Consider the following 25477-nt stretch of genomic DNA (forward strand, 5'->3'; position numbering starts at 1 on the left):
GGAAAATAAATCATTCAAATGAAATCTCCCAAGCGAAAATCTACGTATAATGGAAACAATGGAATTTGTTGTGTGTATGTATAGCCAAGCCATTTTTATATATTTTTCTTAAATTTTTGATTACAGGTTATAGTTACAGCTAAAATGATTGCATTCGAAATTGTTTCCTTTCGTTTACACGGGGTATGCGCATATGTATATATTTTGCTAGGGATCTCTTTTAAATAGTAATCGATTCTTTAATAAGGTTCACATAAATATTTACATGCACATGTGCACATACACTTTTAATAATTATTAATCATTATTTATCGCTTTAACGTTTCCAGTTCAGATCCATTTCTAAGGCTCGTCCCAAGCAACCGTCTCCAGCGTCGGAACTCAATCTTGTATCTAATTGAAGAGAGATTATGTCGCATACATCAATTACAATTGCTAATCGGGCTATAATTACATCAGATTAATCAGAACAGCAATGACAATTACAGCCGAATATAATCAACTCAACGATTTAAACTCAAACAAAAGGCAGGCAGAAGCATTTGCGGTGGACAGCGACAATTAACACATGCACCAGCTGATTAACACATCTGCGACAGTTTCGAATTGCGTAACAACTAAACACTAAAGTAAGCTTTAATATCTAACCAGCACCCAGAAGCCCGTGGCATCATCCCGCCGGAAGTAGCGAGGCCGGTTGTCCCTGAAGACGGTGACGGCGGGAAACTGGTTCTCCTGTATAAATCTAATGGTTGCACGCGTCTGAAATGGAAGTAAGTACTTAAATTACACAGAGAATAATACAAATCTTTAGACCAATTTTGTTTTAAATTTCATTAAACTTGGGAAAAAAGGACAAGCAAATAGTGATGGGGACAAAGTCCTAAAAAGGCCTATCTAAATTGGAAAACCTTTCTTCTAATAATTCGGATTATCTATTTTTCCTGTAACATTGCAGAACATGGTTTTAATCATACACTTAGATGAGTGGTTACCTTGCGATGCCTGATTTTAAATGTAGAATGGTTGATGGGACTATTTGAATTGAGAATATACAACTCTAAAAAACCAGAAACTCAATCAACATATAACTAACGATTCGGTTGAAGTAACGATTGATAAAGATATTTTTAATTCTTTGATTTTTTTGAATGGAAGTTTCTTCTCGTTGACAACCCCTTAAGAAGCCTAAAAAAATGTTGTTGAACAAAGAAAGCTCCTCTCTGTGTAGATCTCGACGCTCACACACCTGGGGCGCAAAGTGGGGCGGCTCCACGTCGGGACTGGAGGACAGGTGCTGCAGCAGAAACTCATCCGTTTGGGAAAGCCACAGATCGGCGCCGCGCAGCGGATCATAGTTGAAGGGTCCGATACGAAGCATGCCCAGCGAGGAGTCGTATACATCCAGGACCTGTGGGCATAGACCATTAGCGAGATGGCATTTTGGGATCAGGCTTGACTTACCGACTGCGCTCCCATAAAAATGCGAGCATCGCGCAGTTCCCGATCTGGTCCTCGGTCCGGAAAAGAGGCCGGAAAGATCTCACCAGTCTTGATGTTGACGCCCACGCCGTAAATGATCGGGCAGCTAATCTCGCCGCGCATCATGGTGTTCAGCTCGCCCACGCAGGCCTGCGTTAGATCGATCTCGAGTAGGTGATTGTGGAATGATTCTGAAACAAACAAATTCATTTTCAAAAATATTACTAAAGAATTTTCTATATTTATAATTGTACTGTAACTATTTAAATATCTGTCCCAAGCTGATGGTACTTGTGGTGCAACCAGCTGTTTTACTCACGCATGATGCTGAAGAAGACGTCCTCGCCGTAGCCCTTGGCATCCCGATAGCCACCAATCAACTGCAACTCGATGCGACCCTCCGGATAGCCGACGGCCAGCTCCTGAACCCGCGACACCATGGTGCACACAGCCTCGTCCACGCCGCTGCCATCGAAGTGGGCCAGAGCCACGGCGCCAGATCCTGACGAGGAATGGTGGGAATTAGCCAGGGTTAATGAGCCAAATGAAGCTTATTTATGGGGCGAAGGACAGTGGGAAACATACCCGAGTGTCGGACCACGACGATAATACAGGTGGTGGCATCGTCGGCGCCAATGATGTTGACGTGCTTGTCGTGTGGAGCGGAGGCGGCCAGTTCCCGCTGACCCACGTAGAGCAGACCCACCGGCCCCACCGACTTGGCCTGGATGGAGTGCAGCTGCTGGGCGTAGTCTCTGTAAACGGGATGCTGCAGGAAGAGGCTGTTGGTGTCCATGGGGCAGTCGTCCTGCAGCACACCATTCAGCACGAGCACCATCCTGGCTGTGGGTTTGGTCCTTCCTTGACCCTGGTCCAAGGGTTTCGCTTTAAGTTACTGGGATTTTGTCTCGGGCAAGACAAGTAGCAGGCAACTGTAAGAGGTAGAGACACAGAATTACTTAGAATCCAATGGAGATGGGAAATACACAAGTAACTATGTCTTCCCCCCTGAACCTGAAACTCCAACAGAAGCAGCAGCATAAAAATCAATTTACGATGCCCGCAACCGCAGCAGATTTGCATGTTTGATAATAATTTCATGCAGCCGGGCTGAGAAATATGTTTACACCTCGATCCCTCCGCGGCTGACTCGGCTGACTCGTAAATTTACCCAGCTCTCGAACAAGAAGTGCAAATAAAAATGTCAAGAGTTGTGGGCCCGCGGCTGATTCGATTCCCTGTTCATCGGCCTGCCAACAATGGACACCCTGAAATTGGTTCGCAGGGGCGTGGCTCAGAAGGGGCCGCGGTGGACCAGTCCCTTGGCCGGCTCGTGGCTCTTCGGGAAATCTAATGAAACAATTAGAAGGCCACCGGGGGGTCATCAATTTACGGAGTGATACCCGCCGCCCATATGGCCGGCAATTGAGGCAAACACCCCGAGTCACAGATGTCACACGAAAGTTAATAACCATTAAGTGGCCGCCACAGCGAATTAACCACCAAATGAACAACAAATTTAATAGAATTTCATATTGCCCGGCAGCACCCTGTGCCCGAGTGCAACTGCAACGCGATCTGAGTCACCGCCTGGTGGGTAATTGAATTATTTACCTACGGATGCTGTCTAGTTTCAATTAAGCGAAATAAAGACAAGCTAAAGTTCAAGTATAAGTGCATATGCGAGTACAGTAACAGCGTCGTAAGAGACTCATAAACATAAATGATTACATGGGCAGCGAAAAACAATTGTCGGGGCTAATTCCCGATGAAAAATTCGTTGTCTGCTTGTCAACAAAAAATAAAGAAGAGAAATCTTAAGAAAATAAACCAAAATGCAAACAAAGCCCCAAAGAATCCCAGTCGGGAACAACACTATTAACTCCGTTCGGGTGGAAAACAATGGAAACGCTGGGGCAAAATCAAACAGCAAAACGTGAAGAGCTCCGTCTGGATGCCGGATGGTTCAGGAACCCGGCTAGAATAGCAATTGTTATGCTGGTCTTCGGCCTGGTCTTGCCTGGAAGCAATTTAGCCGCGATCATGCATGAATCTTGATTAGATATTCAACGAGAAATAATTTGAAAATGATGACAGTTGGCGATAGGCGCGCTCCACTCTCGGAGCCAAAGGATGGATGGCCACACTGGGAGAAAGAGGGTTTACAAACATTTGAATAATGAAGGAGTGGATTGAACTCGATAAATACGTTGAATTTGAACTTAATTTAATTTGAAGTACTTCTATTTAGACTTAAAATTTATAATATAACTATAGCTTATGATAGAGATATTTGTGTTATTGTTTCATTATATTTTTTGCACATACCATCCTGATTCTTTCTGTGCAGCTGAACCAGCCAGGCAATGGAGTGAAGCAGGAAAGGAGCCGCAGAATGCAGGCGATCTATGTAGGTGAGGCAGGATGACCGAGTTTTCCCCAACTGATTCCCAATCAAAGACCCAAAAGTTCTGTTGACTCTGGCTGAGCGGGCGGTCTTGCCAGTCAGTTCGTGCCTGGGCCAGAGATTCCCTCCACTTGATAGGGCCGGCCGAAAACCAGAATCCCAAGAAGTCGCGGCCAGCGAAAGAGGAGTCCCCAATTCCGGCGTGATCGATGGCAGTCGAACGGGTGATGGCTGCGAAAGAACGCAGCCAACAAGGCCATCAGAAACGATTCAATTCATTAGGCCGGCGACGAGTCTATTACGACGACTGGTCCGTGGAACTCGTTACGGTTCTGGCTTATAACAATCACAAATTATGGGTTTGCGGCTGGGCAGGCAAAATGATCTTGTAGATTTAACACTGATAGCCAGTGCCGGGCCGCAAACAGGTTCCATTTGTCTACTGGCCGGGCATTCTTGGCCACATGATTGATTGCGCTTTTGACGAGTGCAACGGCGGCAGCAACTGCAACTGACAGACTGCAACAGCTACAACTGCTACTCCTCGCGGTGGCTCCGGCTCTGGTTCTGTTTCTGGTTCTGGCCAAGTAATTTACACCCAGCCTCTGGCTTCCAGCCCATCTCTCCAGCTGTCGGAACACGCTGGCCGCACATTTGGCATTCTTTCGGGCAGCCCTTTACACGACACAATTGTCAACGCGAGCGCGAACAAATTTCAGCCAAAATACGAGCTACATCACAACCGGTTCCCTGGCCGAAATTCCGGCAGAAATGAAGAAATTGCTGGCGGGAAACCGAAGCCACCGCGGGGAAAAGGAGGCCTGCGGAGAGGGCGGAGATGGTGGAGGAATCGGAATCAAAGCGACTTGGATCTGGCCAAGTCTGGAGCTTCAGTGGAGGGCCTCTTCCGGGTTCGTGATTTTCCTATTGTTGCTGCTGCTGCTGCTGCTGCGGCTGCTGCTGTTGCAGTTGTCATTGTTTTCCACACATTTCATGGCCGGCATGCGGAAATATTGTAAAATTAATTTCAATCGTTTGTTAATCGAAAGATAACTCTATCTCTGGCTCCTACAGTGGGCTCTGCCCCCGCCGATCCCCATTCGCTCCCATTTAATGCCGCTCTGACAATTTAATTTGGCCCAGCTGCAGTGGATTGTTTTGGCCCTGGTCCAAGACCAGGTCCAATGGCTTTGGCCAAACGTGACTGCCAATTGACTTCCACACAATTTCGCTTTGGCACGCAAATATCGTGAGGCCGGCTACCTTCCGAGCCGAGCTCCCCAAGAAATGGTCACCGTGGTAGGACCAAAAAAAGGAAATCGAAAGTTTACATTGAGTGGAAGCTGGGCTTCGTGTTCCTCTCTGGCGGTTACAACTTTCTGGGATGCCAAAATCAGCCGAAAGAAATAACAAGCACCGGAGGAACAGACTGAATCCCAGTTGACATTTCTGGCCATGTTTTTCGTGTCGTTTGCTGTTTTCCTTTTTTTGGTCTAGACCCGCGATGGAAGATGCCAATGCAAAGCCGAAAATCCAAAGTCTAAAGTCGGAGATTTCCTGAATAGCTCTAATTAGAATTGCCGATCGTCGTGCTCCCCGTGGCTCGGTGTGCTCAAATCAGCAATTCAATTCTATAATTCTATTTCATCCAGATAATGATTAATGATGATAGGTTCATTATACGCGTACTGTCATCGCCCCATTCCATTAGAAGTGCAGTAAAGTATCTGGAAGTTACGACTTGGTACTTGGCTGTCAATCACTCAGTAGTTGGATCGCAAAAGGGAGTGTCGGATATAGAGAGTTGACAATAGATTTTACATTTCAATAGAGAGTTGAAGTTACCGCAGTTCTTTGATTTAGTTATATTACCAATCAGGTCAGTTAGGTAGCTAAGCTTTCTAGACTACCTTTTGTGAATTTGGTTGTGGGGGGGTAGAAATAAAATAAAAAAATAAAATTTGGAATATAATACATATCTATCCCCTTTATCCTCCCGTGAATCCGCGCATGCCTTTAATCGACTTTAAGTACATCAATTATATTTCAGATGACGACTTCAAACAGTTTAGCAAATAGCAAAATGCTTTCAGAGTTAGTAAACTTCTAGAAAAACGATAACCTATAAACTTTACTTCCAAGTCCCAAAAAAGTCTAGATTATTCGAATTTCGAAATGATATTTGGCTGTAATGATGTGGCTAGTTAACCTTTAACTTATTGCCACCTTTATGGCGTAACTGAACATTTTTTGTAGATCTTCAGATTCCCTATCTTGTGTTTTAAGAAATAAGGTAATGACGATAAATCAGAGATTTATAAAATGAAGATGAAGAAGATCCCACCATGGGTTTCGATTCCTGGAGGCTGTTACATAAACTCGCAGGATAAGACCCCTGTTTAGTACGTTACTCAGACTCCCCAGAATAAATCACCTATTTAGTGCCATTTGCATCGCACAATTTCCCAGAGTCAGCCGAAAAGGAAATCTATTTTCACACAGCAGTCAGGCCCAAGAAGGCGAATTCTCACTAAGTCTCTTGTCCCATTACTAAGTTGGGATCGTCCGATGTTGTTGCTGTCGTGTAGTATCTGCTAAGTTGCCGCCGTCGCAGTCTCTGTTACTTTTTGTTTTTACCGAAGGCCTCCTCAGCCAGCTGGTTGTTTTTCCCTATTTTGCTTTTATGGCTGCTTATGCAAATGCAATGCGACTGAGCGGAGTGTGCGTAAACGTTTGCGCCTTTTGTTCACATGGATGTGGATGGGGTCCGCCGATTCCGAAAGCGTTGCGCTGCCGTCATGTCCAGTAATTAGCATAGCACACAGTCCCAAACGCAGTCGTTTTCTTTCAGTTTTTCGTATTTTTTTGTGTTTTTTTAATTTGTTGTATTTTTTGTCTCGCCGATATGGTTGCTGTTGCTGCTGCTTGACAACCGCGGCACTTTGTTTGTCTCTCCTCCGCAGTTGCACTCGTCAAACAAACCCGCCGTCGCTTTGCATTAGCTGAAACCAAAGTCTGACTTACTCTAACTAAGTTAAACTCGTTTGGCTTTTATGGACTGCGCTTTACGTACTGAAAAACAAACTGCGAAATTCTCGGAAAGTCGCTGGACTTTTGATATGTAGATTATTATTTAGCAGTGGACCATATGAAAGGGAGATACTTTTGGCGGATGACTATAATGTCAATATTTATTTTAAAATTAAAATTTGTATTTTCTTGGATACAGTTTTGGGTTCAATATAAAAATAGGTTTCAATTTCAGAAATTTCGTAACGATACGCAATATTCAATATGAATAGAAAACGCCACTGCTATCTTTCCATACTGTTTATAATTACAAATAACATTCACACCTATGTAATTTCCTGAGATTTCTGTATACCTTTTTTCCTAACCTTTATAACTAATTAGCTGGCTTTTTTCGCCATAGTAACTCATAAGAATCACCGAATTCCTAAAAATTTGCGATCAAGGATTGCCCATTGCATTTGCGTTTGTTTTCTTGTCAGATGAGCCGCCAGCGTAGAATATTTGCCAGCGCAATTGGACATGTTTTCCGTGGGCTTATTTCTGTTTTTATGGCCAAAACACACACCGACATATATACCAAACAACTGCAGCAGCAGAAAACGACAAAAATCCACAGCAGTCGGCTGGCATTTACAACATGCCTACAACGTGGTAATGGTAATGGCAGCCCAACTGCTGCACCACCGCCAAGACACACGAAAAAAAATAAATGCAAGCATTTGCGAGTTGATCTATTAAATACCTTATTTAAAATAAAGTTCAGCTTTATACAGCATAACTAACCCATAAAAAAAATTTAATTTGTATTCCCAAATTTACAAGGTTTAAAAAAATTTATAAAAATAAGAAATTCGATTAGATAGATCAACTAACTACAGCCTTAAAATATACATTTTTTAAATTTTTTACAAGCACAGTATGACACCTCCGTCCAATAGATCTTAAAATTTATTAATACAAGTTTTCATAGGACATGTATTTCAACCCAAGTTAATTTTGCTTAAAATATATGAATATCTAAGTTTTTTCAGTGCCCTGCACCGCTGAGGCGGCATGTTGGTCCCGTCTTGGAATACCAAATTTCATAGCGGTACACTGCTAAATATTTTGCAGCAACAGGCAACAGCAACAGCAACCGCAACATCACCAACAACAACGGCCACAACCGACTACGTGCGGGGGCGGAGGTTTGTTTTTATAGCCGCCCAGCCGACCAACCGCCCAATCGGCCCTCCCCCTTCGGTTCGGCGGTTTGTTGTATCTGTGGTGTGTGTGTACGTACTACGTACCACCGGTTTGATCTTGGGCATTCATTCCGCATGCGGCACTATAATTTATAACAACTGCTGAAGGCGCTCGCCGAATGTGCGACTCTTGCAACTCCCCGATCCCGGCTCCATCTATCCAACTCTCCTCGGCTCTTGTCCCCAACTCTTTCCTTTTCTTTCTTTTATTTTTCTTGATTTTTCCTTTATTTTGTTTTCTTCCCTGCCCGGCATACGCGCTGCGTTCATCCTTTGTGGCCAGAAATTGCAGCTCATTGTTTGGCTTTGCCTTTTGTATACCCTTTAAAGCGAAGGGTATGCTAAGAAGTTATCATTCTGAGCTAAGTATTTTTAAATTTTTGCTTTAATTTTTCAGATTGGGTTATCTTACAATTTTAATAACCAACTTAAGGGATAAATAACACTATTTTTGCGTTATTTTTTAAGGAGGTACATACCACAAGGAAGGTACCCCGGCTTGGGTTGGTTACACTTGAAGACTCTTTTACAATTTCATTTTTAAATGATACATTATTTGTTCACTACATAAGTCTCTTGATTACTTACTATATATCTTACTAAACACCTTTGATCACAATATTTCAAATTATTACTTTCATCCCTTCTTTTGGTGAAACAATTTACCAAGCCCCAAGGTTCAAATATTATCATTAAACCATTTACGTGTGCTGCCTTCTAGGGTATATAGATTTCGCCGTAAGATTTGTCACTCCTCGATTTTGTGGAGTGGAGTGGCAGGCACGCCTCTATCTGCAATGTGCGATCTATTGCGACGGGCGCTTTCCTTTGAGCGGGGCAGCTTGGCCTGCGATGACTGCGAGGCTGGTCGGGATTGCATGGGACTGGATGGCTGGTCTCCTGAAAGCGGAATGGAGCTCCGCGAGCTGCGCTGCACCAGGGAGCATCTAATGGCCGGCGGACGCAGCTCCATTTCACCTGAGATTGATAGCAGTTGACGGCGGAGCAGCTATTCGGCTTGGTTTCGTTTTGAAAGCCTTTGTAGGAACTCTTATGATTCGGCCAGGTGAAATATATATTTCAACCCTGCGCGATGGGATCTGAATAGATTCTCTTCGACGCTGCTGCCCGGCGTGTCTCCCCGGCTTGATTTATAGGAAGCGATTGTGCATTTTGCAAATTACGATGTCTCGGGAGCTCTGGGGATTATTCGGTGCCCGGCATTATTAATACCTGAACGCAGGCACACCAGCAGTAACAACATCATCATCGCCGGCTCTCTGGCCTCCGACTCCTCCCTGCTCCTTCCGCTGATTGAATCTTTTATGTGTGGATTTAGGAGCCATCAGCGGCAGGAGCAGCAGACAGACCCGGAGTTGAAATTAAAAATTTATTAAATCGACAGCACCACACACAATAGCATATAAATCAGCTTAAAAACTATTCAATGAATATTCCAATCAATAGACCATCGCACACAAAATGGATTCAGAGGTGGGTGATGTTGTGGCCGAAGCTTTAGAAAATCTCTGACCCCTGACAAAGTCGAAGGAGGAAATTAAAATGTTGGGCAAATGAGATGGCTGACTCAGGGATAGATTAGGGAAAATTGCAATTTCAATACTGTATCCTTACGAATAGAAATCTTAGTACTGTAAGTATATGTAAATAAAATTTCATTCAATCCTTAACTATGATGCGCGAAATCCATAAGTAACCTTTTAGAGGATGTAAGTACACTCTATATAACATGTTCATATAATTTGTAAAAGCTTTTATCTCTAGTTTTTCAAGATTTTAAATCCATGCGTTTATAAAAAAAGAACGAGTATTTTTAAAATATGTTACGAATTTTCCAAAGGCTGCAAATGGAGAATTCAGTTAAAGAGTAAGCGACCTATTTTTCCATGTGTACAGTTCATCCCCGTTTTCAAGTCTCTGTAAAGACATCCTCAGCTGATGCAACCTTTCAACTTCTGTCGAGAATCTATTGCAGCAATTATGTCCTTTTCTTGTAAGGACCTCTGACGAGTGCCCGGCAGACAAGTTGGGGCCAAAAGGGAGTCGAAGGCAGCCCAAGTCATTGTCCTCGGGTTACACTGACCAATTTCGAAAAGTACAAATTGAGCTGCACTCACCTGGCTGCCAAGGGGTTATGCCTCGGCCAGCCGAGAGTTAGTTTAATTAATTCAGCATCGGAGGCTGTAAACAAGCTCGGCCAACGGGCTGTCTTTGACAGCTTACTTGAAAGAGGTGTACAGGCACTTGTCGTCAGTCAGTCGAGCTCTTTTCGGCCCCATCTCGAGAAAATCACACACAAACTGAAAGAACTTTGACCCCCGACCCGGAGGAGTCGGCTGCTGGGAGAGTCGCCTATGAAGTTGTGAAGTTGCCTTCAATTAGCGCTTTGGACACAGATATTAGTTGGAAAAACAGTTACTCCAATTTTTAATGGCATATTTTTTGGAACACTAAGTGTAATAGAGAGAGTTTGGGCTTCGCTGTGTGGTGCAAGTGGTGCTGGCACATCTATATACATATCTCGGAGTCTGTCGGTCGCCATAAAAGATCTTCGAGGGAAAAACTAATTACACAAGTCGTAAAGTCTTAACAAACCCAAAAGGCAAACCTAAAGGCAAGCAAAAATGAGATGTTCGGACATCTGACTGAAGTGTACTGAGTCGATCTGACTCATGCTGTCTATATATAAGGCGCTTATCGGTGAATTATCAATATTTAAAAATCAAAGTGCTTATATAGATTACGGATTATATGAAGACAGCCATTGTAAACTGCTATCTGTTGGTAAATAATTTTGGTCTTTATCTTATCGGTGAATTATTAATATTCAAAAACCATAGTGCTTATATAGATTATAGATTATATGAAGGCAGCCATTGTAAGCTGCAATCTGTTGGTAAATAATTTTGGTCTTTAGCATGACTGTTTTAGTTTTCCTAATCGAGACTTTATATGTAGTTCATTTTAATGCCTCTAAATAAACCAATAGCATGTCTAAACATCCTATTAATTAATAAATTTGCAGTTCAATCGTTTTTAGAGTATAAATAAAAATTATATTTTTATATTTTGCTGCTTATCAGCTTAATTGTTGTTTTTATGTTAACTCAAATTGTTTAATGTCGGGGCATCCCTATCAGCGAATAAAAATTATATAAACAAACAAGAACAAAAACTAAAATTCATATTTTTCCCTTACTCAATCAAATTATAATTTAAATGGGTATACCAACACCCGTATTTAGAGTAATCTATTTTTGGTAAGCTATATTATATTTGTATTAAATAACCCACCCAAATGTAGCCGGCATAAGTATGAAACTAAACGAACCCATTTGGTTACACGTTCTTCGTTTTTTTTCTCTCATCGATGGAGATAGCCAACGTATAATTATTTTTAGACCAGCTAATACTGATCATCCAGCCGGGCTTGATTGATCGCCAGGGATAGCGGAGCCGCAGACTCCTTTTCCCAAAGACCATGATCATCGATTGCACTGGCGATCGATTCATTGGCCGGCGAAATAAATTGTTGCTACACGTATAAGACATCGTGTACGACAAGTTAAGACAACGATCTGCTCGCCTCTGCAGCTTCAGACTGGGTCTTGGCCAAGAGCTTGGGTTCTGGCCAAAGACTTGGGCCCGGCGATCCGCATCATGTGGCGTTGGCCGCTGCAGGATCGCCAGCCTCTGGATCTGCACACCGAAGATCTTCTCCATCGGTTGCGTGGACACTATTGCGCAGTGTGTCTATATCATTAATTAATTTAATCACTCGAACATGATTTCGCTGTGCGCCTGTTGGCTGCCAGTTGTTCTCACAAAAGTTATTAATTTCGAGGAAAAGTGATCGATAGCCGGGAAAACCCGGCGGGAAAATCGAAGATAAGACGATAGGATCGCTCTCTGAATGAAGCAACACAATATAGACCTCTGATGCATATTGCTGAATAATCAGCGTCGCTGGCTTATCAGCTCCTCGCAGCTCGGATCCTATCCCCTAGCAGTGTCCCATAAATATTAACGATCTTCGGGCAATGCGATGCGATAAGGAATATTTTTGTGAGTGTCTATTCTAAAACTGGGAATTCAAATATGGTAGCGGATGGACTCCAAGATAGATTCCACTCACTTTCGTTGGTTTATATAGATTATAAATATATTGAAGGGTAATTTAAACCAAAATGTTTTTTTCAAAGGTATTATCTTCTGGAAATTGCAATGATTCTCTGACTCTTAATGTTTTTTATAGGGTTCCCAAAGGCTTTCTCATCTTATCCATAGTATATCTTTATATACCAACTGGAACCAAGAACCATGTTTTACATGGCCATAATCTTGTAGAACTTACATTTATTTACAATTTCTCTCAGTATTTGGAGATTTTATATAGATCCTATTCATATAAATGGTATATATTTACCTACCAGAGGCAAAAAGCTTTTTTGTGGATCTATAGGGTTAGCTTGGGCATTATATTCTATAACTTACTTTGATATTTAATTTCTCACTGCACTAAAAAGGATCTTTACAGGCTTTCTAGTGATAAAATCCACTTTCAGATTGTTATTTTTCACTGTTTTCTCACTAAGCCGTCGGCATTTCTTTAATACTTTTTTTATAAAACTGTTTCTGTTTTTTTAGTATCTGTTAGTTTTAAATATCCCTTGGATTTAAGAGGAATTTTCGGACTGAAACTGCGAGTGCGCTGAAGTATCCGCGAGACGACGAGCAGCAAACCGGAATGAGACTCAAAAGCAACTGAGCCGAAAGTCCAAGTCGAAGTCGACTGGCGAATGGAGGGCCAAAAGACACTCGGCGAGAATAAGAGAGCAGCGCCAGCGCCAAAGCCTTTGGAACAGTTTCCAGTTGAGCCTGCGTTGGGCAGAAAGGGAGCGCATGCTTGCTGCCGGTAATCTAATTGGACCCCTCGTCGAGTCGCGCTCTCGCGAGCTGAGCCTCTCCCTCTCCCGCCTTGGAGCCTCTCCCTCGCTCTCTGTCTCTCGCTTGGGGAGGTGCGAGCAAGACGGCGGATGGAGCAACACGTGTTCTTATCAGTCGGTCATTGAGTGGGTTCCACATGAGTAATCCGAGTTTGATAGCTTTGAGTGGAGTGCTCACTGCTCGAGATTCGACTTAATTTCATTAGATGCCGGTCCTCTGTCACTCGTTTTGGCCAGCGGTCGCTTGGGGTTGCACTTCTTTTGCTCTTCTAATTGGTCAGTGGCCAGCCCTTTATGTACAGCAAATGCAGTGGGGATTGCCCCTATCTCGCCTGAATTAAATAAAAATAACGTTCAAGGGGTTTTCTATAGGAAAAATGTTATTTTACCATTATGAAACCACTTAGAGAAGATGAATTAATTGATGTCGGTTTTCCATAAAATATTGAAAGATCGTTTGGTCAGTTGTAATTTGAAAGATTCATACTAGTCAGACGTTTTTTTAGCAGGGCTTGTAATTTTTATCTTCCTACGTATGTAGATAATAATATCATTTTAGCTTTAACCCGAAAAGTTCCATTCGAATATTGCAATAATTTTACTTTTTATAAGATGGAATAAAAATAAAGCTAACAAAGGAGTCGATTTAAAAAAAAATATGCTTGGAAGGAAATTTTGTAAAAATTGTCTATTTATATGGATTTAAATTCGATTTATACACTCAGAAAAAAAAATTGTCTTGTGCAGGACTCGAACCCGGGTCAAATAAACCGGAAGCTGAAACTGTACCGCTGGCGCTCGGTTATATTTTTTAGTGGCTAATTCCCTTTGTAAGTTTAGAGTTTAGAATTAGTCCATACCTTCCATCCTTTTTCTGGGTGTAAAATTTCAATATATTTTCAATCTTTTTATCTATCTTTTTTATAAATTATCTAATGAATATACTAAAGTTCTACGAAACCTGATTTTTATATTTTTATAAAGTCTGTTACAGGACGAAGATAGCATTTCCGACGATGTAAGATATCTTTAAGCCACAAAACCTTTTACTTTCCTCTTACATTTTTTATGAACCGAATTTTAAAAACTTTCTTTTTCAAAACTAACTTAAATACTAATCTGTTGATTCTACAAAATATGTGTGTCAATACTAAACGAAAGTTAACTTAGGCTGCTACTCTTTTGTCTTGAACAATGAATTTTCTGGAAACTAACTAGGATGTAATGATTAGCATCAAATCCTCCTTCTGAAACTGGAGCGCAAAGTGCAGCCCTCCATCACTCGAATTCCGTCCTCGTCCTAACTAAATTTTCCCAACTTTTTACCCCAAAATGCAACCTTTCAACCAGCCGCCCTTCCCCAAATAGCCACTTCATCCCGAAGTTGGCTCAAAAGCCATTACGCACCGCTGTGAGATTGTAATCTAAGCTCTCGTTATTGGAGCAGGCAGGGATTTAATTAGACAAATGTCCCACAATTTGTAATGTCATTTTTCTCAGCAGTTGCGGAAAATCCGAATGTAAAACTTTTTGGTGTTGAAAATGCAAAAGGTGAGCCAAGATGTGGGAGGGCGGGACGAGGGGCGGCAGATAGCACCCGAAGTAAGAAGAAAATATGTCTAATTTTGCACCATGTGGACAGTGGTCATTATTTTGGCGGTTGATGGACGCAGGGGAGTTGCGAGGGGGTTTTACAGGTACCAGAAATCTTTGCCAAGCCACCAGCCCGCCCGTCTCTTTCTGTGTGTGTGAAACGGCATGGGGTCCCTCGACAAAAAATGAGATTTGCTGACCGGTGGTCATTAAAGCACATTTACAATGAGCCAAGCCATGTTGGCTTGTGGCTAACATGGTCTAAGCCACCCCCCCAAGCCCCTAAGCCCCCGTTCCCTGTCCCCCAGCCCACAGCCATGCAAAATGACCAGAGACAAGCGATCAAATCGATGCCGAAATTAATTTATCTTGGCACTGGCTACCAAAATTTGACAAATTGCAAATGTATTTGAAATTGACTGCAGTGGTTAGATTAAGGGGCTTGGGGAGGCGGAGTTTATCACAGGGGCTACGTTATAAATTGAACAAGCTGCTGGTCGAGATAGTTGATTAAATTTACATTCGGCTGTTGCAATATCTGATCACTTTAATTATGTTGTTTAATCACTGACGATTTTAGTACTCAACAAGTTTTGGGCAACGGGTTTTTTTAAATTTTCCTAACGTTATTCCTTTATGTTTCTTAAAAGTTATGATCCTTCACTAGTACTATATAATCTACAGCTAACGGTGCGGATAAAACCAGTTAAAGAATTTATATTTTGTTTTTAAGCATTTTTATGTAAAACGTTCCCAACAAATAAATAAATTTAAAATATCTCATAAATTAAAGGAATATTGTCGACATATTTCATCTTAGAAGTTATGATCCTTCTCTAGTACCAGTGCGTACAAAACCAGTTAAAGAATTTGTATTTTGCTTTTAAGTATTTTTAATGTAAAATTAATGGAATATAATACACATTTTGCATCTTAAAAGTTATGATCCTTCTCTAGTACCATATAATTTACAGCTTACAGTGCGGATAAAACCAGTTAAAGAATTTGTGTTTTGGTTTTAAGTATTTTTTAGGCAAAACATTCTCAAAAAGAGGCATTAAAAATATCTTATTAACTAAACGAATATTATAAACATTTTGCATTATTTTTCCCTTTACCATAAACTGGTTTAAGCGCTCTAACAGAAGGGAGACCCCGTCAATTAATCTTATCAAGTTGTGAACTCTGTAAGATTTCCCTGGCAATTGTCTAGGCTGAGGTCTGAGCAAACAGAACCCAGTGGAGCACCCATTCCGCTCAGCATCCCGCTCCGAGAACCCCACCCACCATCGACGCAGTTGATTGCACTAATTGGCAATGAGCGTGACGATCGCTTGCGATGGACATCGACTACTGGACAACGATGATGAGGAGCTGGATGAGACAATGAGACAAGATTTTCATTCATAAAACACTCGCTGAGTGGACCGGAAGTTCTTATTTGATTGCAAATTGTGATAGGTTCCCAGAAAGGGTAAGCTAGAGTATGTCGTGTAGTCTTTTCATGATGTAACAAGGGGTTTTTTAATGTTTCATTATGAAATAATTGTTAAAACAGTCTATGTTTGTTATAAAACAAAAACACCCCTTAGCGAGGAGATAGATATGAACTGTATTTCTACAGAAATTGTGCTATTATTTTAGTCCAATTCTTTTTTAGTTCTTCAGCCCAAGCCCAATTAAGATTTTGTTTTCATTTCATATTTAAGTTTTCTATGGCCATCTAAAAAATGTTTTGACACAGTCAAAAAACTTAAAAATATAAGTAGTGTGCCCATTTATATGTTCGTGGATCTCTTATTTTTTCAACAGCCATATGTTAAAAAACAAAGAAATGAATGATTTCTAAAAATGGTAGGGCATGATAAATGATTAAAAAAAATTCGTTCTTGCTGAATGAATTTGGTTTTTCATAGGATAATTTTAATGATTAGTTATGTTTTAACTTTACTCTATTCCATTAGTACTAAGTTCTAGCATTAAGTAACATGATAAGATAGAGTATACTCACTTCCGGCTATCGAGAATGCCAGTTCCTCTTTTCTTTCCTATGCCAGCAGTCGCCCAAGTTCAATAGTGTTAATTAAAGCAAAAGCCTTAATTATTGTTATTTGTTTGTTTTCCCCGTCACAGGGCAGGCATTTCCGCCAGGAGTGAGCTAATCCGGACCACAGCTGCCCGGTCGCCTCGCTCACCGTTCGGGATCCCATTTCCCTGGCGCAGGGTTCAGGGTTCAAATGCAGGCAGAAATATGTAAATGCAGGGCGCTTGCGTGGAGCGATAAAAACAAATCGAAAAGGGAACCCACTGCTAACCGATTTCCACTTCAATTTCGAGTCGGGTCATAAACTTGCCGGCATATTGGAGGAGTTCTGGGCAGTGGGAATGGGTCACGAGCTTGGCGGAGCAAGCTAAATGCTTGTTAAAGGGCGGGATCCCAATTGTTGCTGTTGTGTGCGGTTGATTCGTGGCAACCACAAAAACAAATCAGCCGGAGAATGGAGCCGAGCGCGGCATCCCGGCAATTGGGAAATTCGATTTGCAATCTTTGTGCCAACGCCGGAGGATCCGCCGCAGCAGAGCTGCTGGGCTGAGCAAACAATTTAGAATGAAGTGCAATCGGGAGTCAGAAGTTGATTTGCAATTTCATGGCAGCGGCAATTTGCACCTCATCATCATCATTATCCCGCCAGATCTCTCTCCGGGTGATGATCTTTCAATCGTTCAATCAGGCGGTCGAGCGAGGCGAGGCACGTGCAGGTTGCAACCTGCGAGAGGTGACCCGTAACCCGTAACCCGTAACCCCTATCCCAGAAAGTACAACGATCCTCAGGATGTCCCACATATTTCTCGCTATCTACCGACAGAAACAAACTATTCGTATCATTTTGGTATTCCACCGACTATCTTGGCCGCAGCTGGGCAAACCAGGAAGTCTGCCTGCAACAAGTTGCCGCAGCAATGAGAAAAATTTCGCTAGATAAATAATGCATATCTCACGCACTAGCTTCGCGGACCAAAGTTGAATTAAGGCTCTTTTGTACACAGAGAAAAGAGCTTCATATCTGGTATATAAATATGATAATAAAATACGAATCAAAACCGTTTTATAATTGCCTATGCAGTATAATATTTTAAATTGTATGCCATTCTCGTCCTATTAATTTGATAGTATCTGAAATTAAATTGATTTATCTAAGAACGGAACACGGTCTTAAAGAAATTGTGGAACATTCTGTTGGAATGAAATATAACAGCAGCATATATTGATCAGATGACATTTGGTGACATTTTTCTCAGTGCATCTGAAGTTGCTGGTCTTGGCCGTTTAATGAAGGCCTAGATCCGATGCCTGGCCATAATAAGCAATGGCCAACAATGAAATCTTTGGCTCCAGCCCAGCCAATTTATGCGATGGCTAGCAGTCTGGCTTTCTGACTTTCCGGCTGGTTTTTATTTAGCTTTCTGCCTTTCAGCTCCCTTCTCGTGGCTGCGTGTTTCGATTTGGCGCGATTGCTTGGTTTAATTTAAGCCCTGAGCCTGCAGCCGCGCCGAAAAGATTCATTAATGTTTGATTTTAGGTGCTTTTCTATTTACTTTTTCCCAAGATCAAGCGAGATTTACGCCAAATTGCCGGTGCCGGGAGCTTCGACAAAGCATCCGTTGCTGTCCCACCATCTCCTCAATCTCTTTAATTCCTCCCCCGACTTTTATTTATACCGTTTCTGATGCCGCCTGATAGACTGAACGGCCCAACTGCGAAATTGGTTCATTAAATGCAACTGTTTGCTCAGGGGAATTGAATAAACCAAACTAGAGATTAAGATCCCTGTTCTAGTTTTCGATTCCCACGAATTAAGTTGAAATCGAAATTAGGAAACTTTTCTATTCCGACCCAGTTTCTTGGAAATTTTTACTTTAAATATCATAGCGACAACCAAGTTCGGTGTCTATTGAAATCGGGCGAGATCGAACGACAATATCCCATCAGCCACAAGGTCTGTTAAAGTCAACATTTCCAAGGTTGTATACCAAATTTAATGACGAATAATAAATAAGTTTATGTATTAACAATTGAAAAACTATTAAGTGAGATTATGGTTTCTTAGCTTAGAGCGAAAAACAAAACATATTGCATGCCATAAGTAAAATAAATTTGCGCATATGAACTGGTTAAACTCGAATATAATTATATGGTATTCGGAGAATGACGAATTATAGAGGGTGTCAGCAGGGACGCCGCAACAAAATTTGTCTTGGGGGCAAACGGAATTAGAGAAAAATCTGAAGCTCTGTTAAATTGTTTACAAAAAAAGCCAAAAATTATTAAATTGGTGAAAATGTTACTTCTTAAATAGGTTACATGAAAAGTTAAAAGTCCCTAACATTACAGGTTCCTATCTTATAGCCGTTGAAAGTCATAAATATTTGAAATCGAAAGGGTTTTTCGAGTTTTCAGAAATGCCCTTTTATGAGACAGCCGTCTCATCAAGCATCTGGTAAATTAGTGCTTAAGCATTTACAAATTGCACCCACATGGAGAGCAGCACAAATAATAATTCGATAATGACCAGGAAAAGTCGAGTGGAGTGGGAAAATACAATGCGCCAGAAGACCACGCGATGAACTGACCGCATAGAAGAGTGCGGGAATTATGTAGTTCTAAGTAGGCGTAACATCTGCCCGCTTATTAAGAACATTATTTATTGTTTTTCCACCCCAAAATTAATATGACTAAGCAATCATTGAACATTTGTTAATGAGACGACTTGGCCGCCCTTTGTTATTGTTTGCACAAACATCTGATTCCGGGGTGGAAGTCCATACTCACTCACATTTACATAGCACCAAATGGTTCCCCGATCGTTACACTTTCTGCAACTCTTCACAGTTCACAGTTTAAGCTCATACTTTATTGGTTGTTGGCTTATTTTTAATTGCTAGCACGGCAATTTGTTTATTTTTGCACTCATCGCCCACTTTAAGTAGGACCGTTTACAGGTATCCCCGAAATACCACCTGAACTAACGTCGGCGAAAAGATACCAAACAGCTGTTGACTGCACAGTGGCTTGAAAGTATTTCAAAAACATTTTTTTTATTAATGAAAGTAGGTTTTCAAAAATATATTTAAAAACCTAAAAAAACAGGTTAAATTTACTGAAGCAACAGCATTGAACACTAAGTCTTAAGGCTTATACAAACACGTTCTATTTTTTTTTTGTAAAGTGCGTTTATAATTGATTTTGAATAATAGATTTGAAAGTAATAAATAACAACAGCTCCGTTATAATGTAAGGGACAAGTACCGCTGATTAGATGGTTAAGATCACTTCTACATAGCCTGCACCAGCATCAGAAGATCTTCTTTTAAGTAGTTTAGATCCGCCTCTACGGAAGCAGACACTCCGTTTGCGCTAAACAGCAGCAAGGAGTTGGGAATGAGTCTGAAATAAGAGATTTCTCATAAATCAATATTCTTGCATGTAAAATTATTGTTTCCGGCACTCACTTGCAGTCGAATAGTGTCTTTTCCAGGTCTTCTTCGCCCAGTTTTCCCTCGCTGGTGGCCACCAAGCTAAAATCTAGGCTCTCATCCGCCAGGCAAGACTGCACGAACTCAAACACATCGGCTATTTTCTCGTAGACATTGAAAGTGCCCTGAAAATGATTCACCTTATTACACAAAATTCCTACGGATGACATCATCGCGAAAGGCCTTACTTGAATAAAGAGTCCGTTGGGAAATTTAACCCTGACTAAAGCGTATCGATACATGCGCAAGTTGCGCTGCTCCTCGCGCTCCCTCATCGCCTTGGTCCTCAGCATCTGGGACTGGGCAATGGCCTCCGATCGCAACTGCTGCTCCTTCTTGATCTCCTCCGGGGCCAGGCGATAGAACTCATCGGGTAGCACGACACGCCTTGCTTGCGATGGAAGTAGAACCTTGATGTTCCTGTCCAACTCCAGGGGAATGGTCTCAGAGTTCTTGAGCGCTTCCACCAGCGTGGGCAAATCGAGATCCCGTTCCGTTTGCTCCCGGGTCCACAGCAGGAATTGCTCGTCATCGATCGTGACCTCATTGAAGCCGGCTGCTTGTAGGACATCTAGCGCACCCTCCACGTAGCGCACCTTCTCGCTGAAGATCTTGTTAGACATGCGAATCTTGCAGAACTTCTCCTCTTCGGGATTCTTGATAAGGTTCTCCAGATATCTAATTAGCGTGGCAATGCACTCGTCGGCCTTCTCCTTCACGTTGCAGTTGTGGATGATCAGGCAGCCGGTGAGGCCGCGATCTCCCTCCAGCTGCTGGTACAGGAACTCCTTGATCCGGGCCTTCCACACGCTTTTGGGTAGAATCTCCTCGCTGATCATGGGGCAGCGGAAGAAGACGCCCTCGCAGGCCAGGTTACGATTGTCGCCACCGGAAGAAGAAGTGGTTGTACTGATGGTAGAAGCCGTGGCCTCCGCCTCCTCCTTCTGGCGACGCTCCGCCTCCAGTTCCCGTTTAGCCTGGGCCTTCACCGCCGAAAGCGAGGTGTTGAATTCCCTGGATGTCTTTTTATCAATGCGAGCCAGTGCAGCATTGGCAGCTGCCCTGGCCTCGTTACTCAGATCGTTTCGCTTGGGTGGAACATAGGCCTCGTACTTTTGGCGGGAACTACTCGAAGGAGCCTCCTGTTTGGTGGAATTCAGCTTATGACCTGCGCCCATCGAGCTACCCGTGAGCTTAAGCTGCAAATGTACTTAGTTTTTAAGGGGTTTACTATAACTTGTGCTTGAAAAACCCACTTTAAAGGCGGCAGCCTCCTCCTTCTTCCGCGAAAAGAACTTCTTGATCTTGGACATGGCTTCTAGATGCGCGGAGAGTGTTCCTTGGGCAACTTCAACTTGGCCACCGACAATTTAAGCTCCTCGATCTCCTTTAAAGTACCTGAAACGCAAAACATATCTGTATTTCGGAGATCAACATAAACCCCTTGCTTTGAGCATATTCCTACTTGGTCTGACAAACTTCTCCGTGATGACTTGGCCGTAAACGGACCACGAGTAGCCGGCTAGAACGCAGGTTCCCAGCAGAAGGACGATTAGGACTTTCAGCAGGGTGGCCTGTAAGTCGGTGAAGGCAATGGGTCCGTTCTGCCAACGAAAATCGCCGGTCAAGGATTCCAGATTTCCGCGCAGATCGACAGCTGCCTTCAGTGCAACGCCAGCAAATTGCTCCACTTGTCGCGCAATCGACTGCAACGTTGAATTGAACGATTCCACGTAGAAATTGAAACTCATTGCCTGCTGGGGAAGTGCCAACGATCTTGTGTAAAACGTTTTTTCGACAATCCTTTGTTTATATCCGCAGCATTATCCTAATTTTTTTCTTGTTTTGAGGCAGGTGTGGCCGTTGCTAGTCTGTTTAAAAATACCGTGAAATATACCATGAAATTATACCAAAAGGTAATTTATCGATAACAGCAGTTACATCGGTAAGTGTTGGATAGTTGTGAAAGTTTTGTTTCTGGCGCCACTTTTGAATTTAAATTTGTGTTCCAAAAATGGGGGAAACATACTTATGCCCCATACTTAATGCCCCAAAGGCCCTGACCTCATTCGTAATAATAAATTTGAAATAAATTTGTGCACCTGTGATTTCACCTACAATTTTTTTCCCCCCTTTAACTACATATAACGAAAAAGAAAAATTTTCAAGTAATAAAATAAATACATTTAAAATAAAGGACAAAGAATAATTTAATTTAATTTTTAAAATTAAAATCTTTTGTAAACATGAAATAATAATAAATATAAATACTATAAATAAAATTACACAATTTCTAAAAAAATATAAAGAAAAAATATACTGCTGTTGAATTCATAAAGCCATCTCAAGATCTCTTTTTCCCCTGTGTGGTTACATAATTATGTTTTGGGGAGCTCACGCCCATTATTTATATGCAGGGCCAGCTGTCGTAATTGAATGATTTTCGATCGTTTCGGCAAGTGCTTTTGCTTCCTGTAATTTTCGGCGATTTGTGCTTGGGCATCCCTTCCTTTCGGCAGTGTTCCGTTTTCGTTTCTGCGATTGATTTTCGATGGCATCCTTGAACACGTTTTGGGGCAAGTGATTTGGCCAAGTGGGGCCCTTGGGAGGAGGACTACTATCAGCGGGCGGGGAGACCACGCTCCAGTGATGCGCTGCGGGTTCAACAGCCAGCCGAAAGTCGAGCGGAGGCCAAAGAAGAGAAATCTCTTGCAGCTTATGGCTTCCGTATGCGCCATGCCTCGCGCTCCACTGGCTACGTGGATACGGCGATGGAGACGTGGATGTGGATGAGGATGGAGGTGGGGACCAAGACAGACCCCATCTTATTCTGCTTCTCTTTAGTTTGGGCTTTGTGGCTGTGGCTGTTGGGCTTTCTGGCTTTCTGCAACTTCAATTACAACAGCGACAGAGGCACAGGCACAAACAACAGATACAAATGTCTATTCTATTTCGCCTTGCTTCGCTTTGGTTTATTTATGCTGGCTCATTTTTCTGTGGCGACTACTAGGCAAAATGTCGACGACTTATAATTCGAGCAGCGTGTAAGATTTTCCTCCAGCCCTCCACTGGCTTGGTTCTGCTCTGGTCCGTTGGTTTCTGTCTCTGTTTCTGTTTGCCATCGCAATCAGCGGTTGGCAGTCTGGGTATCTAAGTATCTGAGTCCAAGGCGTGGCCGGTGAATGTGCCATCGCAGCCTCAACCCCATCTTCCCAAGACAAGACTGCGCTCTGTCCACGGCCATTATATCTATCACCATCACGCGATATGTTCTCACTTGCAGGCAACCTCCAACTAACCATCATTCAACGTCATTCCCAGCCATTCCCATTCCAGCCCATCGCATCAGTTGCAATTGCAGTTGGCCTCTCCGTCCCGCTGCTTTTTGCGCAATTAAAATTCCGCAAATGCCTCGAAGGGAGGTGGAAGGGGCAGGGGCTCTGCGCACCCAGAGCCACCGAAAGGAATGCAAGAGTGGCGCGCATGCGCCGTCGTCCGGCGTCATTCGCACTGCAATTGTTGTTATCAGCCGTGCGCCGAACCTGAAAAACTAGTTTCGATTGCCAGCTGAAGACTGAGCGGTGTGTGGCCAAGACTGCGAAGGAGAGAGAAGAAAACTGGGGTCCTAGAGCTGCGAGGGTATGCTGGAATCCGGGAGAATATCACGGGGAGTATAAGGATGAGCATTGGGGGATTTCGTTAGAAGAGTAAAAAGTAAATTCCTAAACCTTTAATCTTAGGATTGCTGAATATTTAGAAAGTATATTAACATACACAGAGAAAATTCTGACGTTCTCTTCTGAGTTGAAAATGTTCTTAAGAATAGACGACATTTTTAAGTTGAAAATGTTTTTATTTTGGTCGAATCAAGTTGAATTGGCGGTATTTACGTACTTTGTATGTACAAATAAACTATTAGTTCAGTCCTTAGTGTATACTTATCAAAAAGATGTTAAATAAACTCAATTTAACTTATCCCTTCTCACCATTTCGTTCTTATATTGATACCAAAATGTACTTACACGGTTTTTAAGAACGAATGTTCTCAATTCAAGAACAATGTTCTCAATTCAAGAACAAGGTTCTTAGATAGTTTTCTTTGTGTACTTATGGGCTCTACTGGTATGCACATCTAGGAGAATATAAGGATATGAATCCATAATCGTAGGATTGCGCTGGATATATTGAAAATATATATATATTCTTATTAGAGAGAATATAAGGATGTGAATTGGATTTCGTTAGAGAAGTGAAAAGATCTCAGGATTGCGCTGAAAATTTAGAAAATATATTAACATACTTATGTCTTTTTTGCTGGTATGTGCGCATCTAGGAGAATATATATATTCCCTATAGGGATGTGAATTTGGAGATTTCCTTAAAAGGGGTGTTCCAACAAGTTCTTAAAAATTAAGTCTTAGAATTTACTATTTATTCACCATTTTCGTACTAATCATGGAGAATGTGAGGGCGTTAATTGGGGAATTCCGTTAAAAGAGTAAGCCAATCTTTAAACTTTTAATCTTAACATTGCTCTTCACAATAAAAATATTTATTTGAGCTTAAGTATTTTAACGAGCTCCCATTTCCGGTCAATGAGCATATTTTTTTGTTACTTGAATAGTTTTTAAAAAATAAATTAAGTAAATTTTATGAATAACAAACACAAAAATACTTGATACTTGTTTCTCAGAAGGACCAATTTGAGGAATTTATATTTTAGATTATATAGTGATATTAATTGAATTGTGTGTACCGTTTTAAGCTTTCCTGAGGCAAAACTAAATATTCATAAAATACATATGGTCATTAAAATTATTCCGAAATAGCATATCAAAACAAGTTTATAAGAAAACCTAAAAAAATGTATATGCTTAATAATCTACACATTTGATGAACAAAATTAAAAATACCCATAATGTATGACTTTGTTTTTATATTTCCCATGCGAGATACTACACCTGTCGATCAGTCGGCCCACCTGTATTCCTGCTCGAGTGCTTCTGCGCGAATTTCATGGTTGGGAAAGCCAGTAAAAGCCTCATCCATTTGGCCAATGCCTCGGCTTTTCTTTTGTTTTCTCCCGTGGCCAAAACTGGTTGTGCCAATTTATGGCCAACATTGCCGTGACTTTGTGCACGGTTCGCGAAAGTCAAGGTAAGAGACACTTACGAAGCCAAGGGTTTCCCATTCCGCCGACAGTTTTTTCTCCTTTT

At 41.9% G+C, this 25477-nt stretch overlaps 3 protein-coding genes across 6 annotated transcripts; all 3 read right to left on the reverse strand.

Annotated features, from left to right (window-relative positions):
* Window positions 1-71: 71 nt before the first annotated feature.
* Window positions 72-19718, reverse strand: LOC119550871 (protein N-terminal asparagine amidohydrolase). 4 transcript variants are annotated; one of them, XR_005219505.1, is made up of 7 exons: window positions 12682-12940; window positions 2068-2414; window positions 1802-1984; window positions 1465-1673; window positions 1250-1411; window positions 455-762; window positions 72-393 (listed from the first exon to the last, which is right to left on the reverse strand). XR_005219505.1 is itself a non-coding variant. In XM_037859853.1 (7 exons), the coding sequence occupies exons 2-7, from the start codon at window positions 2318-2320 to the stop codon at window positions 382-384; spliced, it is 933 nt and encodes a 310-aa protein (XP_037715781.1). In that variant the 5' UTR covers window positions 2321-2414; window positions 12682-12941; the 3' UTR covers window positions 72-381. The 4 variants fall into 4 exon arrangements, 3 of the variants coding, with proteins under 3 accessions (XP_037715781.1, XP_037715779.1, XP_037715780.1); XM_037859853.1 differs by having other exon boundaries at window positions 649-762; window positions 12682-12941; XM_037859851.1 differs by lacking the exon at window positions 12682-12940 and adding an exon at window positions 19562-19718 and having other exon boundaries at window positions 72-762.
* A 220-nt stretch (window positions 19719-19938) lies between these two features.
* Window positions 19939-21659, reverse strand: LOC119551652 (UBX domain-containing protein 6). Its single transcript, XM_037861088.1, has 4 exons — window positions 21518-21659; window positions 20450-21460; window positions 20238-20386; window positions 19939-20172 (listed from the first exon to the last, which is right to left on the reverse strand). The coding sequence occupies exons 1-4, from the start codon at window positions 21572-21574 to the stop codon at window positions 20061-20063; spliced, it is 1329 nt and encodes a 442-aa protein (XP_037717016.1). The 5' UTR covers window positions 21575-21659; the 3' UTR covers window positions 19939-20060.
* On the reverse strand, window positions 21339-22120 carry LOC119551653. The gene is made up of 3 exons (XM_037861089.1): window positions 21727-22120; window positions 21518-21659; window positions 21339-21460 (listed from the first exon to the last, which is right to left on the reverse strand). Exons 1-2 carry the CDS (start codon window positions 22010-22012, stop codon window positions 21580-21582), a joined length of 366 nt encoding a protein of 121 aa, XP_037717017.1. The 5' UTR covers window positions 22013-22120; the 3' UTR covers window positions 21339-21460; window positions 21518-21579.
* Window positions 22121-25477: the final 3357 nt, after the last annotated feature.

The sequence above is a fragment of the Drosophila subpulchrella genome, chromosome 2R, assembly GCF_014743375.2.
Source record: "Drosophila subpulchrella strain 33 F10 #4 breed RU33 chromosome 2R, RU_Dsub_v1.1 Primary Assembly, whole genome shotgun sequence".
In the NCBI taxonomy this organism is placed as follows: Eukaryota; Metazoa; Arthropoda; class Insecta; order Diptera; family Drosophilidae; genus Drosophila; species Drosophila subpulchrella.

What these genes read in the sequence shown, in the direction of transcription:
- LOC119551652 (XM_037861088.1), bottom strand. Translation starts at nt 21,574, where the DNA reads ATGTCCAAGATCAAGAAGTTCTTTTCGCGGAAGAAGGAGGAGGCTGCC. An exon ending in AGGAGGCTGCCGCCTTTAAA is followed by an intron (nt 21,461 to 21,517) that starts GTGGGTTTTTCA and finishes GTACATTTGCAG; the next exon opens with CTTAAGCTCACGGGTAGCTC. An exon ending in AAGACACTATTCGACTGCAA is followed by an intron (nt 20,173 to 20,237) that starts GTGAGTGCCGGA and finishes CTCTTATTTCAG; the next exon opens with ACTCATTCCCAACTCCTTGC.
- LOC119551653 (XM_037861089.1), bottom strand. Translation starts at nt 22,012, where the DNA reads ATGAGTTTCAATTTCTACGTGGAATCGTTCAATTCAACGTTGCAGTCG. An exon ending in GGAGAAGTTTGTCAGACCAA is followed by an intron (nt 21,660 to 21,726) that starts GTAGGAATATGC and finishes TTTGCGTTTCAG; the next exon opens with GTACTTTAAAGGAGATCGAG.
- LOC119550871 (XM_037859851.1), bottom strand. Translation starts at nt 2,320, where the DNA reads ATGGTGCTCGTGCTGAATGGTGTGCTGCAGGACGACTGCCCCATGGAC. An exon ending in CGTCTTCTTCAGCATCATGC is followed by an intron (nt 1,674 to 1,801) that starts GTGAGTAAAACA and finishes TGTTTGTTTCAG; the next exon opens with AATCATTCCACAATCACCTA. An exon ending in CGCCCCACTTTGCGCCCCAG is followed by an intron (nt 763 to 1,249) that starts GTGTGTGAGCGT and finishes CTTCCATTTCAG; the next exon opens with ACGCGTGCAACCATTAGATT.